The sequence below is a fragment of the Manacus candei genome, unplaced genomic scaffold (assembly GCF_025592945.1).
Source record: "Manacus candei isolate 608988 ecotype Guabito, Panama unplaced genomic scaffold, ASM2559294v1 h1tg000223l, whole genome shotgun sequence".
In the NCBI taxonomy this organism is placed as follows: domain Eukaryota; kingdom Metazoa; phylum Chordata; class Aves; order Passeriformes; family Pipridae; genus Manacus; species Manacus candei.
Genome location: NW_026138271.1, coordinates 359,425 through 372,729, shown reverse-complemented (window position 1 = coordinate 372,729; position 13,305 = coordinate 359,425). Strand labels below are relative to the sequence as shown.

At 71.1% G+C, this 13,305-nt stretch overlaps 2 protein-coding genes across 2 annotated transcripts in view; both read right to left on the bottom strand.

Annotated features, from left to right (window-relative positions):
- The window catches only part of LOC127464431 (microtubule-actin cross-linking factor 1, isoforms 6/7-like), a 30,611-nt gene extending 19,992 nt beyond the window's left edge, over positions 1–10,619 (bottom strand). Inside the window, exons 1-12 of the mRNA XM_051774719.1 lie at positions 10,536–10,619; positions 9,198–9,542; positions 8,420–8,980; positions 7,499–7,561; positions 7,211–7,290; positions 6,796–6,916; positions 2,063–2,233; positions 1,756–1,916; positions 1,234–1,393; positions 1,066–1,150; positions 390–631; positions 52–171 (exon numbers count right to left, since the gene is read on the bottom strand). Of these exons, the coding sequence (XP_051630679.1) occupies positions 52–171; positions 390–631; positions 1,066–1,150; positions 1,234–1,393; positions 1,756–1,916; positions 2,063–2,233; positions 6,796–6,916; positions 7,211–7,290; positions 7,499–7,561; positions 8,420–8,980; positions 9,198–9,542; positions 10,536–10,619 (2,193 nt within the window). The remainder of the gene's footprint in view (positions 1–51; positions 172–389; positions 632–1,065; positions 1,151–1,233; positions 1,394–1,755; positions 1,917–2,062; positions 2,234–6,795; positions 6,917–7,210; positions 7,291–7,498; positions 7,562–8,419; positions 8,981–9,197; positions 9,543–10,535) is intronic.
- A 785-nt stretch (positions 10,620–11,404) lies between these two features.
- Positions 11,405–13,276, bottom strand: LOC127464445 (nascent polypeptide-associated complex subunit alpha, muscle-specific form-like). Its single transcript, XM_051774774.1, has 3 exons — positions 12,952–13,276; positions 12,285–12,425; positions 11,405–12,166 (listed from the first exon to the last, which is right to left on the bottom strand). Exons 1-3 carry the CDS (start codon positions 13,192–13,194, stop codon positions 11,420–11,422), a joined length of 1,131 nt encoding a protein of 376 aa, XP_051630734.1. The 5' UTR covers positions 13,195–13,276; the 3' UTR covers positions 11,405–11,419.
- Between the last annotated feature and the right edge of the window lie 29 nt (positions 13,277–13,305).

Sequence of the window (13,305 nt, the reverse complement as noted above, 5' to 3'; positions counted from 1 at the left end):
GGACGCCGAGCTGGTGTCCCCTGGGACCCCCGGGCACCGCTGCGGACCCACCTTCTGCTCGGAGAGCTGCGAGCCGAGAGCCTCGGAGTCCAGCTGCACGCGGCCGATCTCCTCCAGCCGCTTGCCCAGCCCGGTCACACGGGCAAGCTGGGACTCCAGCACCTGCTCAAACTGTGGCAGAGGGACAGATGTCAGCCGGGCAGAGTGGGCACACACCGGGGCGGCCGCTCCAGGACAGAGACTGAACACATCACAGCCCCACAGGACTGTCTCCCATAACCCAGAGTATCCCACCCAGACCCAACTCCACCACCTCCCGCTGCAGAGAGAGGCCAGGAATGGCAAAGGGAGGCAGAGGGTGACAGTCCCCAAAGTGCCGCGTCCCACACCTTCTCCCTGTCACCGGCGCTGACTGGGGGCTCCTGGCTGTCATCCTGGCTCTCCCGCTTGCCCAGCTCCTTCTCCATGCGGCCCAGCCACAGCGCCAGGTCCTCGGGGGCTGTGCCCAGGCGGGACGAGGCCTCCAGGGTCTGCCCCAGCCGGTGTGCGGTGTCGGTGCTGCTCTGGCCCACGATGAGGTACCGCATCCTCAGCGACTCCATCTTCTCCTGCACCAGCTGGGCCTCCTCCCCTGTGCCCACACCACACCGGCATCAGAGCCTCCGTGCCAGCATCCCAGGCGTGGGATCAGCCACTCCGACAGCTTCCATCGCTGTGATGGTCACTCTGTCCCGACCTTTCTCCTCTCCTGCTGCTCCCAGAGCTGGATCTGGCCCCTTATCCCGCTGCCACCAAAATCTACCTTCTCAGCTTCCCCTCACTGTGGCTGCAACCTGTCCCACCATGGCCTTAACCCCCAGGCTCTGCCCTGGCCTCTCTCCATCCCATGGGATGCTGTGCCCCTTCACACCGCCCCACAGCCCCCGGTGGGGAGCAGCACATTCCAAGGACCCCCAGTGCCCAGGGGTGCCATCCCTGGGCTGGGCTGCCGCACTCTGTGCTCATCCCATCCCACACCCCGCAGTCCCAGCCCCGTGGCCGCCACTCCTGGCCATCGCCACTCACCTGTCACCATCTCCAGGACCCGCTGCCCTCTCTCCAGGGCACTGTCCAGCTCTCCCAGCCGCCCGCGGATCTCCTCACAGAGGGCCTGGGCAAGAAGCTCCCGTGGCAGTGACCGACAAGGATATAGGTGCCCCCCCCGTGCCCACCCTGTGCCCACCCTGGCCCCACCTGGGTCTGCCGGTGGGCATCCTGCACGCGGCCGACACAGCCGTCGGTGCGCCAGAGCTGGGCCAGCTGTCGCTCCGTGGCACTGAGCCACTCCTGGAAGGCATCCACGGCCTCCTGGAAGCCCTGAGCTGCCGGCAGGATCCGCTCCAGGCGGCCGTACCTGCGTCAGGAGGGCTGGGTGAGCCCGGGGGTGACAGTCTCCAAGGCCAAGGTCCCAGCCAGGAAAGCCCCCTCTCCCCCATGTCCTGGGACTCCCAGGGAGAGGGACACGGCAAGGCCAGCATTCCCCAGACAGGGACCTGCAGGAAGGGCCTCGGGCAAGACTGGCTGCAGATCCTCAGACCCGCTGCCCCTGTGCAGCCCCGGCACGTGGGATGGGGATGGTTCCTCTGCTACAGTGGCCCCGATGCCAGCAGGGCAGGGCACACAAGGACGTCGGGGTGTCACGGTGACACGGCTTGTGAGGACACCAGTGGCCAGAGCCTGTGCCCGCCTGGTGACAGAGCCTGGCCCCTGACCCACCTGGCTTCAGCCTCCTGCATCAGCTTGTCCCACCTCTCCCCGAGGTCGGAGAGGCTGGCACTGCCCTCAGGTGCCGCCGTGCCGGAGCCGTGCGCCGTCTGTCTGTCCTGCAGGACGAGCTCCACGCGCGGCCTCCGCTCCTCCAGCAGCCGCTTCAGGAGCTGCAAGGCAGGGGGGGCACCGCGCTGTGCCGGGGACCCCGCCCGCCCCCGCCGCCTTGGCACGGCCCCGGGCGGCGGCTCCAGCCCCGGGCCCCTAATCCCCGACCGGAGCGCGTGGGAGGGACACGCCGGCCGGCCCTGCTGACCTTCTGCTCCTCCAGCTGCGCCTTCGCCACCTTCGCCTCCGCCGACGGCGGCTTCTGGTTGCTCACCAGCTCCTCCATGTCGGCCACCCAGGCCAGCAGCCGCTCCAGCGTCTCCTGGCCCCGCTCCGCGCCCGCCACCTCCTCCGGGACAGGGACGGCCCGCGGGGACACCTGTGGGTGGAGAGGTGGCTGAGCCGCCCGGGTGGGCGGGCGGTGGGGCTGGGCTGCGACCCCACACTCTGCCCTGCCCGGGAGGTGACGCCGGGGACGGTGGGACCCTGCCCAGCCCGTGGGGTCCTCCCTGGCGTCCCTCGCAGGGCTCTCCAAAGCAGGGGCTGCGCACCCCGCATCGTTCGGGCCCCTCTGGACACACGATCCTCGCCAGCCGCGAGAAGAGGGAACTCCCTGCCCTATGGCACCGGGCTGGGTGCCCAGCACTGGGGGTGCCACCGGCACCAGGGCACAGACCTCGGTGACCCTGCAGGAGCCCCGGCCATGGGAGAGGAAGGCCAAGAGTCGCTGCCGAGAGAACCGTGCCAGAGGGCAGCCCCGTGGCGCGGGGTTGGCACAGTGTCCTCCCAGCGAGGGTCCCTGCCCGGCAGTCACCTCGGTGGCGTCCGCATGTCCGGCGCAGCCGGCGGCAGCGAGCTCCCCCACACGCTCCGTCAGCACGGTGACCGTCCGGGTGACCACGGGCTCGCCGCCCTTTTCGCCCGCCGGGTACTCGGTCACTTCCACGATCTCCGTCACGATGGTCTCGGTCACCTCCGTCACCTCCGTCACTTCCCGCGTGGTGACAGGTTTCCAGGACCAGGTGCTGCGGGGGACGCTGGCCCGGGGGGGTGTCCAGGCTGCGCCCCCCGCCTGCCCCTTCACCGGAACGCCGGCCGTGCCCCCGTTCTGCACCGCCACCTCAGACTGGCTGCGCCTCAGCACCGGGCTGCCCGGCCGGCTCCGAACGGCACCGGGCACCGGGCTCCAGCCGTTCTCCACCGGCACCGGCGCCTTCTCCGGCAGCCCCGGCCAGGCCTCCGTGACGCCTCCAGCGGCCGGCTGCCCCTCATCCAGCCCCGGCTCCCGGCACGGCGGCTCCCGCAGGAGCTCCTCCGGCCGCCGGCTCTTCTCGCCCAGGCAGCTGGGCCGGCTCACCGAGTTCCCCATGGCGCGGGCGCCGGGCCCCCGCCTCAAATCCCGGCCTGCAACGAGCCAGGGGACGCGCGTTGCCGGGGCCACCGCGGGGCCCGGGTCACCCCTCCCGCCCCTCGCGCTGCCGGCTCTGCCTGACCTCCCGCTCCGTGCCGGGGCGTTCTGGCCCCGCAGCAAAGGGCTGCCGAGAGCCGGGGCACAGGGAAGGAGGGACGGGACGCTGACCGTCACTGGGGCCTGGCGGAGGGAGGAGACCCCGCCGGGCAGTGCCCGGGGTGCCCGTCCTGTGCGTCTCGGCAGCAGACGCGGCAGCGGCGGCAGCGCCAGGCACTGGGGACAGGCAGATGCTCCCGCCCTGCGTCGCCTTGTGCCGTTGGATTAACGAGGGCGGCGGAGCCGGGAGAGAGGAGCATCTGTCCGGGGGGACGGGGGGCTGGGAGTGGCCGGGGGCGGCCGGGGGCACCCACCGGCGGGCAGGCAGGCAGGGGGCAGGCGGGGGACAGGCAGAGGACAGGCAGGTGGCCTCCCACCCTGCCAGCACTGCCGCAGCCATAAATCCCCCAGCGTGACCCGGCAGGACCCTCCCCCGGCAGCCCCCCTGCCAGCCCCCCCTGCCGCAGCCGCAGCCGCAGCGCTCCCGGTCCCCGGCCCTCCGGCTCGGCCCCGGGCACACGCCCCTGTGCACGTGTGTAAACACACACCCCCACACGTGTGTACACGCACACACACTCCCACACGTGTGCACACGCTCACACGTGTGTACACACACCCCGACACGCAGACCCCGCGCTCGCACTCCCGTGCGGGGGGCACCGGCAGGTGCCGTGACATGAAACACACCTGTGGCAGCCCCGCACACGCGTGGGGAGCGCACCCGCCCTGGCCGTGTGCCCCGGGGTGTCCGGGCCGTGGGCACCGAGCCCCCACGCGCGGCCCGACACGCCGTGAAACACGCCACGGGCACGGTCCCCGTGCGCGGTCCCCGCACACACTCACACCCACGGCAGGGTCCCGACACTCGCACCCCCGTGGGTTCAGTCCCGCGGGGCATCGCACACCCCCGTCTCCCCCCCCGTGTGTCGGGCTTCCTTGGGACCGCACGAGTGGGGGGCCCGGACGCGGGGTGACTCGGGGGGACACCTCTCCGTGCCCCCGACTCGGGGGTGCTGCGGGGACACAGACCCCGCCCGGCCACGTGCACCCCGCGCTCCCGGCCCCGCGCGAAACCCCCGCCCCGCACTCACCCCTCTGCGGCTCCGGGTGTCCATGGGGCCGGGCCGGGGCCGCCGCCGCCGCCGTCACCGGCCGAGGGGGGCCCGGCCTGTGCGAGGGAGCGGGGCGGGGGCAGCGGGGTGGCTCGGTCCCCGTTACCGCCGCCCCGGCCCCGCCGCCGCCGCCTTTGTGCGCCGCGCCTGCGGCGCGGGGGGGAGCGTAGAGAGCGGGGGGCACCGGCGAGGACCTTCGCACCGGCCCCGGCCCCGGTCCGGCTCGGCGGGGCTGGTCTGACCCCGGACACGCCGCCCCCCCCGTTAACCCTCCGGGCGCCGATCGCCACCGTTACCGGGGAAACCCCCGGGGCCCCGCAGCCATCCCGCGGGGGAGGGGCGGCGCCGGCCCACCGCCCACCCCGCGCCGCCCGGGGGGGCGACACCCCGCACGGGCACCGCCACCGCCACCGACACCGGCACCTGCTCCGACACCGCACTGACACCGGCACCGGCACCGGCACCGGCAGCACCTGCCCCTGTCCCTGCACCATTACAGACACCAGCACCTTCCCCGGCACCAGCACCGGCCCCTGCACCAACACCGACACTTTAGAGCAGCTGCCACCTGCACCGACACCGGCACCGGCACTGACACCGGCACTGACACCGGCACTGATACCAGCACTGACACCGGCACTGACACCGGCACCTGCCCCCCCCTGCACCGACAGCGGCACCGACACCGCCCCGCGGGGTCACAGCCCCTCCAGCTCCGGGGTTGCACCCCCCGGGATCACTGGCCCCCCACCCCGGCTCCAGCCCCAGGCAGTGGATGCCTTGGTCGCCGAGGGGTTCGGCCCGTTCCTCAGGGCTCTGCGGGTGCGGGGGCTTCCGAGCCAGAGGCTGGGGGGACTCAGTGGAGCAGGGCTGGGCCGGGGAGGCTCGGTGAAGCAAGGCACGGCTGGGGGGCCCAGGCTGGGCTGCCAAGACGGTGTGGCGAAGCCCACCCTGAAAGCCGGGGTGCTGCGAACCTGGGGCTCCGGGACACCTCCCCGCTGCCACCCTGGGTGCTGAAGGAATCCGGGGGCGAGCTGCTCCTGCCCGCAGTGTAAACCCCCTCCCCACCCCGCCCAGACCCAGCTCCGCGGCCCCCCCAGCCAGCGAGAGCCCCCCAGGGCAGGGGTCCTGCCCACAGTGCTGCACGGGTGGCCCTCGCTGGGCCCCGGGAGCCGGGGGGCCGCTGCCGGCGCGTCGGCCACGCTGATGGATGGGGCTGCTCGGGGTCCCCTGGGAGCGGCGGGCGGCGGGGCCGGGGGCTTTGTCTGCTGCCAGAGACGCTGCCGGGAATTAGCATCTGCCAGGGCCTCGGCGGCTCCGCACCGTCCTGTGGCGGCTCCGCACCATCTTCCCCACCCAGCTCTGGAGCCTTCCACTGCTGGCACCGAGCGGCCCGGCGCCCAGCACGGGGTTGAGCCCCACGGCACCCCGGGCACCCCACGGCACCCCACGGGTCCCAGCCGGGACCCACCGGGCAGGACCTGGGCGAGGGGTGACGATCCGCCGAGCTGCCCGCCGGCAGCTCGCCCGGCACGCTCCGCAGCCCCAGGTACCGGGCTCGGGGTGGCACGGGCGCCCCGGGCAGGGGAGCCCGGCGCGGGGCACCGAGCGGGAGCGGTCGGCTGGAATCCGCAGCCTCAGATCCCGGGAGCCGGGTGGGTTTCTACGCGGCCTCGGCTTTGTCTGCGCCGGGGCCGGGATGAATGGCCCTTTCAGTTTGTGCCGTCATGTGTGCCGAGGGAGCCCGTGTGCCGGCCAGGCCCCGAACAAAAGGAGCCGGCGAGGGGCTGCGCGCGGGGCGGCGAGGAGGGGCCGCCGGCAGCCCCCACCGCGCTGCTCCCGCTGCGGCTCCGCGCCTGGGCGGGGGCACAGCGGCGCACGGCAGCACCGCACGGCCCGTGCGCGGCCACAGCCCTCGTGCACAGCCTCACACCCCGCTCACAGCCGCACCTCCCGCGCCCAGGCAGTCGTGCCCGGAGCTACAGCTGAGCCCGGTGCAGTCGGTGGCCCTGTGGCCAGCAGGGCTCCGACGCAGCGATGCTGCGGGTACCGGTAGGGCGACGGGGCCCGCGGGCTCGGAGCCGGCGGCACCGTCAGGCCGAGGAGCAGGAGCCGGGGACGGACGGCCTGACACCGACTCGTGCGGACGAGCCCGGGGGTCTCCCAGCCGGCCGTGGGGCTGTGCCGAAGGGTCTCCCAGCCGGCCATGGCCGGGCGCCCTCTTGCCTTCCAGGGACTAAGACCTCACCGGCCTCGGTACAGACGTGAGCTGGTCCTGCCCAGCTCCGCGCGACCCGGCCGCAGCCCAGGGCCAGACGTTACCTGCGGGGCCGTGCCGGGCTCCGGCAGTGTCGGCAGCCGCTTCTCCACCGCGTCCAGCCAGTGCCGCAGGGCCAGCAGCTGCTCCTGCACCTCCAGCCTCCGTTCTGACCGCGGCCGGGCTCTGCGGAAAGAGTGGGGACACTAATACAGAGTGGGGGACGTGGCTGCTGTCCCCCCTGCCCACAGCACGCTGAGCCCCGGCCTCGCTGCGCACTCACAGCAGACCCTGCCGAGGGCGTCCCGGCTGTGTCCGTTCCCGCCCTGCTCTCCCCGGGAAAGCCGAACCGCGCCCTCCCCACCCGGCGCCGACCCAGACCCCCAGGCGGTGCGGGGTCCCCCCAGCTCCCCCATCACGGTTTAGACAGCCAGGCACACTCGCAGGCCCCGAAACGGCGGTGCCCAGTGGTGCCCGTACCTCTCCATCTCCTCCCCATCCGCTGGTGACCCCTCCACGCTCTCCCCGGCGAGCCCGGTGTCCCCCGTAGTGCGGTGCATCTGCAGGGAGAGCAGAGGGACGGTGGGGACGGGACACCAGGACTCGGCAGAGGACGAGGCTCCACAGCCTTCCCCCCTGGAACACCACTGCGGAGGTCCTGGAGCGTCGCTGTGTTTTCCCCAGGGACGGCCCATCCTCACCGGCCGGGGCAGAGCTCCCCTGCCCGAGACCTCCGACGTCTGTCCTTGCTCCAGCCGTCACCGGTACCTGCGGGGTTTGGCTCTGCTCCGGCTCCTCTGCGTTCCTGCAGCGCTCCCCGAATTCCCGACCCTTTTTCACCCGGGATCACTCCCAGATCTCACTCTACCACCCCTTGGGCTCCATCTGGCCCCCGGTGTCCCTACACCTGCTCTGTGCACTGCAGAGCCAACGCTCCGGCGCCTGGCTGAGCCCAAACCAAGCCACGGCAAAGTGACCCACGGCAAACCGAACAGTGGAAAACTGATCCGCGACAAACCGATCCATGGAAAATCCGCTGCACTGACACCCACACCAGCCACCGCCGGCTCCGGTGCTGCGAGCGCGGTCGCTTTGCTGCAACATGTGGGATGAGACACCGGGCAAACACCGAGACCCAAACCCCAGCAACGCCCCGGCGCGGGTACAGAGACCGGGCACGAACAGGGAGCGGCTGCTCCTTGCCCCTGCGGAGAGTGGGGCTGGCAGGAGGGATCCCACCGCACCCGCTCCCAAGGCTGAGGGCGATGCTGCTCCCGAGAGCACAGGGAGCCCTGCAATTAACTGGTCGTTAACCCTGGTGATTAATTAAGCCAGGTCACCTGGCCGAGCATAACGAGGCGGAGATGCCTCTGGGGGACCCCAGGAGGGAAACGGGACACAGTCACCCGCAGACTGGGGGTGTGTTGGGTGCGGCTGCTGAGGAAGGAGCCGCGGGCAGGGTCTGGTCAGGGACCCCCGCAGGAGCAGTAGGGAATTCCTGGAATGAGGGGAAGCGGCATTAGGCAGGTGCCAGGTGCCGGTGCCGCAGCAGTCCCGCGTGGTCGGAGTGCCGGCAGGGCTCGGGCCCGTCGGAGGCGCTCCGGGACCGTATTCACGACTGACTCCGCGGGCACGATGCCGTCAGCCACGGCAGGGTCCCCCCGCCCGACACGCCCTCAGTGTGGCCACCTGCCCTCGGCACTGGCACCGGTGCTCCCCCGCCAGCTGGCCAAGCCACCAGCAGCATCCTGCTTCCCGGTCCCGTGTGCCCCGCGGCGAGCCCTCGTCCCGGGGCAGGACCGCGGTGCCCTGCTGCAAGAGGCTGGGCACAGGGAACCGGGGAGCCGGAGGATGCTGCCGCAGGTGGGCAGACGACAACAGCATCTGCAGTGGGAAACGCTCTTCCAGCCCAAACTCAGTCCAGGCTGGCGGGGATGGAGCCGAGGACGAAGCCCCGGCGATCGCTGCCAGCCTGTCCCGGACACGGCGCCGGAGCGGCTGCACCGACCGCTCCGGTCCTGAGGACGTGCCAAAAGAGCACGAGGAGCCCCGAACCCCAAACCAGCGCCGGGACACCGAGGTGTTGAGCGCGGCACGTGCCTGCTCCGGCACGCCGGGGGTGGGTCCGGAGCAGCCCCCAGCCCCGGCTCGGGCATCGGACACCGCGGGCCGCACCGTTCGCCCGGGGACAAGACGGCAGGAACAGACGGATCTGGAGCTGCCCGACGGCGGGAACAGACGGATCTGGAGCTGCCCGACGGCGGGAACAGACGGATCTGGAGCTGCCCGGCAGCAGCCCCACAGTGCCGCGGAGGGAGGCAGGTCCCCGCACCGCGCTGCCCGCACGGCCCCGCCGCCGTCCCCACCGCGTCACCGGCCCTGCCAACGCCGGTGAACCCGGCACAGACCGACGGGGCACAGAATCGCCGGTGCCCGCGCGAGGCAGAGCCGCCCTTGGCCAGCGCACCCGGGCTCCGAGCCCCAGCGGCGCGGCCGGGGGGGTCTGGGGGTCCCTGCCCGTGAGGAGGTTCAGCGCCCCGGCGAGGGGGGGGCGTGGGAGAGGCCGGTCGGGCTTTGTGGAGAAGCTGTTCAGAGCGTTCCCGGCGCGGCGGGGGCCGAGCCAGCAGTGCCCGGGGCGGTGGCACAGGGAGCTGGCAGCCGAGACGGCTGCCGCGGCCACGCTTGGGACGGCGGCCACGGGTCCCGCGCTCCGGACCGCGGCCAGGACGGGGCGGTGCGGCCGCTCACACCGTGACGGGCGGTTGGCCGAGGCCGATGTGCGCCGGGCGGGGGGCGAGGGACCCCTCCAGGGCTGATCGGCACCACGGGCAGGGCGACACTCGGTGCCTCACACGCCGCGGCCCGCGGTGTTAACGCTGAGGGAGGGTTTAGCTCGAGGGGGGTGGGAGGGTGAGCTCCGAGCCGCACGGCAGCGGGCATTAAAATTGGGAATGTCGTGGAGTTTTCCATCGTGACAAGCTCGGCCTGGTTACACGCTGGTCTGGTCACTCCCAGCACGTGGTGCTGAAGGGGCTTTGGGAGGGACGGGGGGGTCTCAGGGGGCAGGCAGGCCGAGCCAATGGAGACGTGGAGCAGCACGAGCCAATGGAGAGGGTCCACGGACAAAGGACACTGTGCCGGGTTGGGAGTTGTGCGCTCACCCCACGGCACCCGGGAGCAGACAGCCCAGGTTTTGGGATGTCCCCGTCTCCTGTGCCCCTTTGCCAGCCAAGGTGGGAGGATCCCACCACCCTGGGCACAAAGGAAGGGTCCCCGGGCCAGGGGCACGGGGCTGAGGGGGTGTGGGAAAGGGCATTTAGGGGGTGGGATCTCCTCTGTCATGTGGACGCAGGTCCCATGGTCGGGCCCAGGAGCAGGGGGGTCTCTCACCAGGGACCAGAACTGAACCCCACCAGTGTCGGGTGGTGACGTGGGGCTGGGCCATGGGGCTGGGTCATGGGGCTGGGCCGTGGGGCTGGGCCCTGGGCCAGAAGAGGGCTCTTGGTGGTCTCATGAGCTTTGAGAGAGGTGACTGGCTGGGGAGAGGGGAGGAGGGTCAGGTCGGGAAGGTGGGGGGAGTAGGGGATGTGTGTGGGAGCAGGAAAGGTCTGGGGGACACAGGGAATACCTGGAGGGGCAGTGAAATGCTGTGTGACCCTGGGCAGCCCATGACACCCCAGGGAAGGTCATTGCTGCCCGGGGACCCCTCCCGAGCCTGCGGCCCCCCCAGTCTCCCTGGCCCTGCTGCGCCCAACGGCCCCGTCCCGCTGCCGGCGGGGACAGATGTGGTTAATTGCAGACGGACAATGCAATTAACGTCCTCCCAGCCGCCGCCATCTGTCCTGGCCAGCCCGGCCTCCCCACTCAGGGCTGCTGCCAGGCTGGACATGCCCAGCTGCTCCTGGCACAGCGAGACCTCACCAGCCCCTGGACATCGCAGGGGTCCCGCAAGGGCCCGGACAGCTCCGGCACTCCCAGCGTGGTGCCTGGTGCTCCTGGCACTGCCACAGGATGAGTCTCCCGCTCAGGGAGCCCCAGCCTGGGCAGAGGGTGGCACTTGGCTCACCAGGGTGGACAGACCCTTGAGCTGCCCACACCTGCGCTGGCAGCTGCACTGACATTTCCCAGTTTGCCGGGACTGCCCCTCCCAAGCACTGCTGCCCTGTCAGTGGCTGCTGGGCCAGCACACCCTGATCCCCTCCAGCCCCTCATCCTCACAGCAAACTGCTGCCATCTGCCCACAACAGCCCCTCGCTGCCCGAAAAGGGAGAGCCCACGGCACAGCCTGCACTGGGCAGAGGCCACGGGACCAGTGGGCACAGCCCTGGACTAGCAGTGGTAATGGCACATAGGGGCACAGGGAAGAGTGCCGTGGGGGACAGTGTCCCTGCCGTGCCCAGAGCCCCACTGACGGGGCTGGAAGGGATGGGTTTGTCCCCATGGGAAAGATTCAGCCTCGAAAGCCTCTACAGCCCCCACAGTCCCAGCACTGCTCCCTCCCCAAAACCAGGGATCTGCTGGCCAGGGGCTGCACCCACACTCACCTCCTGGCAGTGCTGGCTGTGCCAGCAGCCTGGGACAGCCCTGGGGACAGCCCTGGGGCACCCCTGCGGCCCTGCTCTGTGCCCAGCAGCACCGTGGGGACACCAAGGCCCAGCCCATGGGTGGAGCACCCGTGCCAGGAGCCGGTCAGACCCACTGTGCCCCAGCACGTTCCACCAGGACCAGCAGCCCATGGCACAAAGCCACAGGAGGCAATGAGAGCCCCCAGCCCACAGCCACGGTGGCGAGGCTGGAGGGGCAAACAGACCACACAGAGCTGCTGGCTGGTTTCAGAGGATTCTCCTTTACTGCCCTTGCAGGGGAGCCCTGGGTCCACACTGCTCCTTTTACAGACACTTCGCAGCATGTGTAGGTCAGGATTTTAGTGTTTTGCCCCCAAAACACTTGTTTGGGTGATCGATGGGCCCCCAGTGCCCCGATGAGTGATGGTCGGGGCACGGGGGGCCCCAGGGAGTGGGAAGCATCCCGGAGCCGCGGGCAGCGGCACCTCATGCAAAGCCAGACGGGATAATGAGAGCAATAACGACACCGGAGGCGAAGGGTAACATGACTGGATTTACAGGTGGTAGATGAGAGCAGGGGGGAAGAAGGAGATGCCATGGAGATCCGCGGCGAGCCCAGCACCGCGCCGGGAGGCCGTCCCTGGGGAGGAGGGGGTGTGCAGGGCGAGGAGGGATTGGGTGACCCCGTGGGTGCCTCTCGGGCCACTGGCTGCCCAGGCACCGCAGCCCCGGTCTCTGCCCGGGGACTCTGGCAAGTGCAAAGGGCGAGGGAGCACGTCCCCACGTCCTCAGGCGCGGTCCAACCGGCCCCGGGGCAGGGGACGGGCTCCGTGGCGGCGATGAGGGGAGGTGAGATGGACATCCAGCCACACTACAACAAAGCGAACAGAAAAGATGGGATGAGACAGGGAGAACGACCCACGAGATGAAGCCGCTGACCCGGCCGGCAGCGCCGCGGGACCGGGACAGGGCGGGGGGCTCGGCGTTACCTGTGCCGGTGAGCGCCGCCGAGCAGCCGCAGCCTCCCGGGCTCCCCTCGAGCCCATCCACGACCTGCTGACGTCGGAGACCCAGCTCAGGAGCTCACCCAGCGGCACCGGGACGTCTTTGGTGGGACTGGAAAAAGACGTCTGCCAGAGAGAGAGTGTGTTACTGCAGGCGCAGGGGGAGCCAGGGACGGGGGGTTGGAATTACCGCGGGGAAGGAGGAGGAGGAGGCTGCTTTTACAGAAATTCGTCACTTCCTAACAAGAGCATGTTCCGGGCTGCTGCAGCGTCCCATGGCCCACCCCATGCTCCGGGGGTCCTGAGGCCCCCGCACCCCTCACGAGGGTCAGGAAAGTCCCCGTGGCCAGGGGGGCTCTGGGCACAGGAGCCACGTGGAACCGGGCTGGGGCGTGGGTTCTGGCAGACACCTGCCCAGGGGGCGTGGAGCCACATCAGTGTGAGGAAATCAACCTCGAGCAGAAGCACTTCCCAGATACACGGAGAGACAGACAGACAGACCGGCCGGCCACGGCGGGAGCGTCCCGGAGGGCGGGTGAGCGGGCGGGCTGGCGGAGGCAGGCGCGCAGCGAAGCCCCTCGGTGGGCGAAGCGGCGGAGCGGAGGCAGGTCCCCCCGCGTGAAGCACCGGGCAGCACCGGGGCGGCACTTACGGTCGGGGCACCGGCTCCGCGGTGCGGTGGCGGGGACGTGCCGGGAGGCCAAGGCAGGGAGATGGGGCAGCTGGGGGGCCGGGCGCAGAGCCCCCTCCTTGTCACGCTGAGGGTGGCTGGAAGGGGTCCAGGCAGCAGCTCCGGGGCCGGCGTGGCGTGTCTGGCTGTCTGGTGCCGGGGAGCCGGCGATGTCCTCCTCCAGCACGCCGGCTGCAGTGTGGGGCACCGCGGGGCCAGGGTCATCTCCTCCTTCGGGGTGCGGGGGTTGAAGCCGGCAGGTTAATTACAAAAGAGTGCTAAGTGGTTAGATCCAAACAGGGAACTGTTTTCCTGGTGTCCGGCTCGACCGCACCG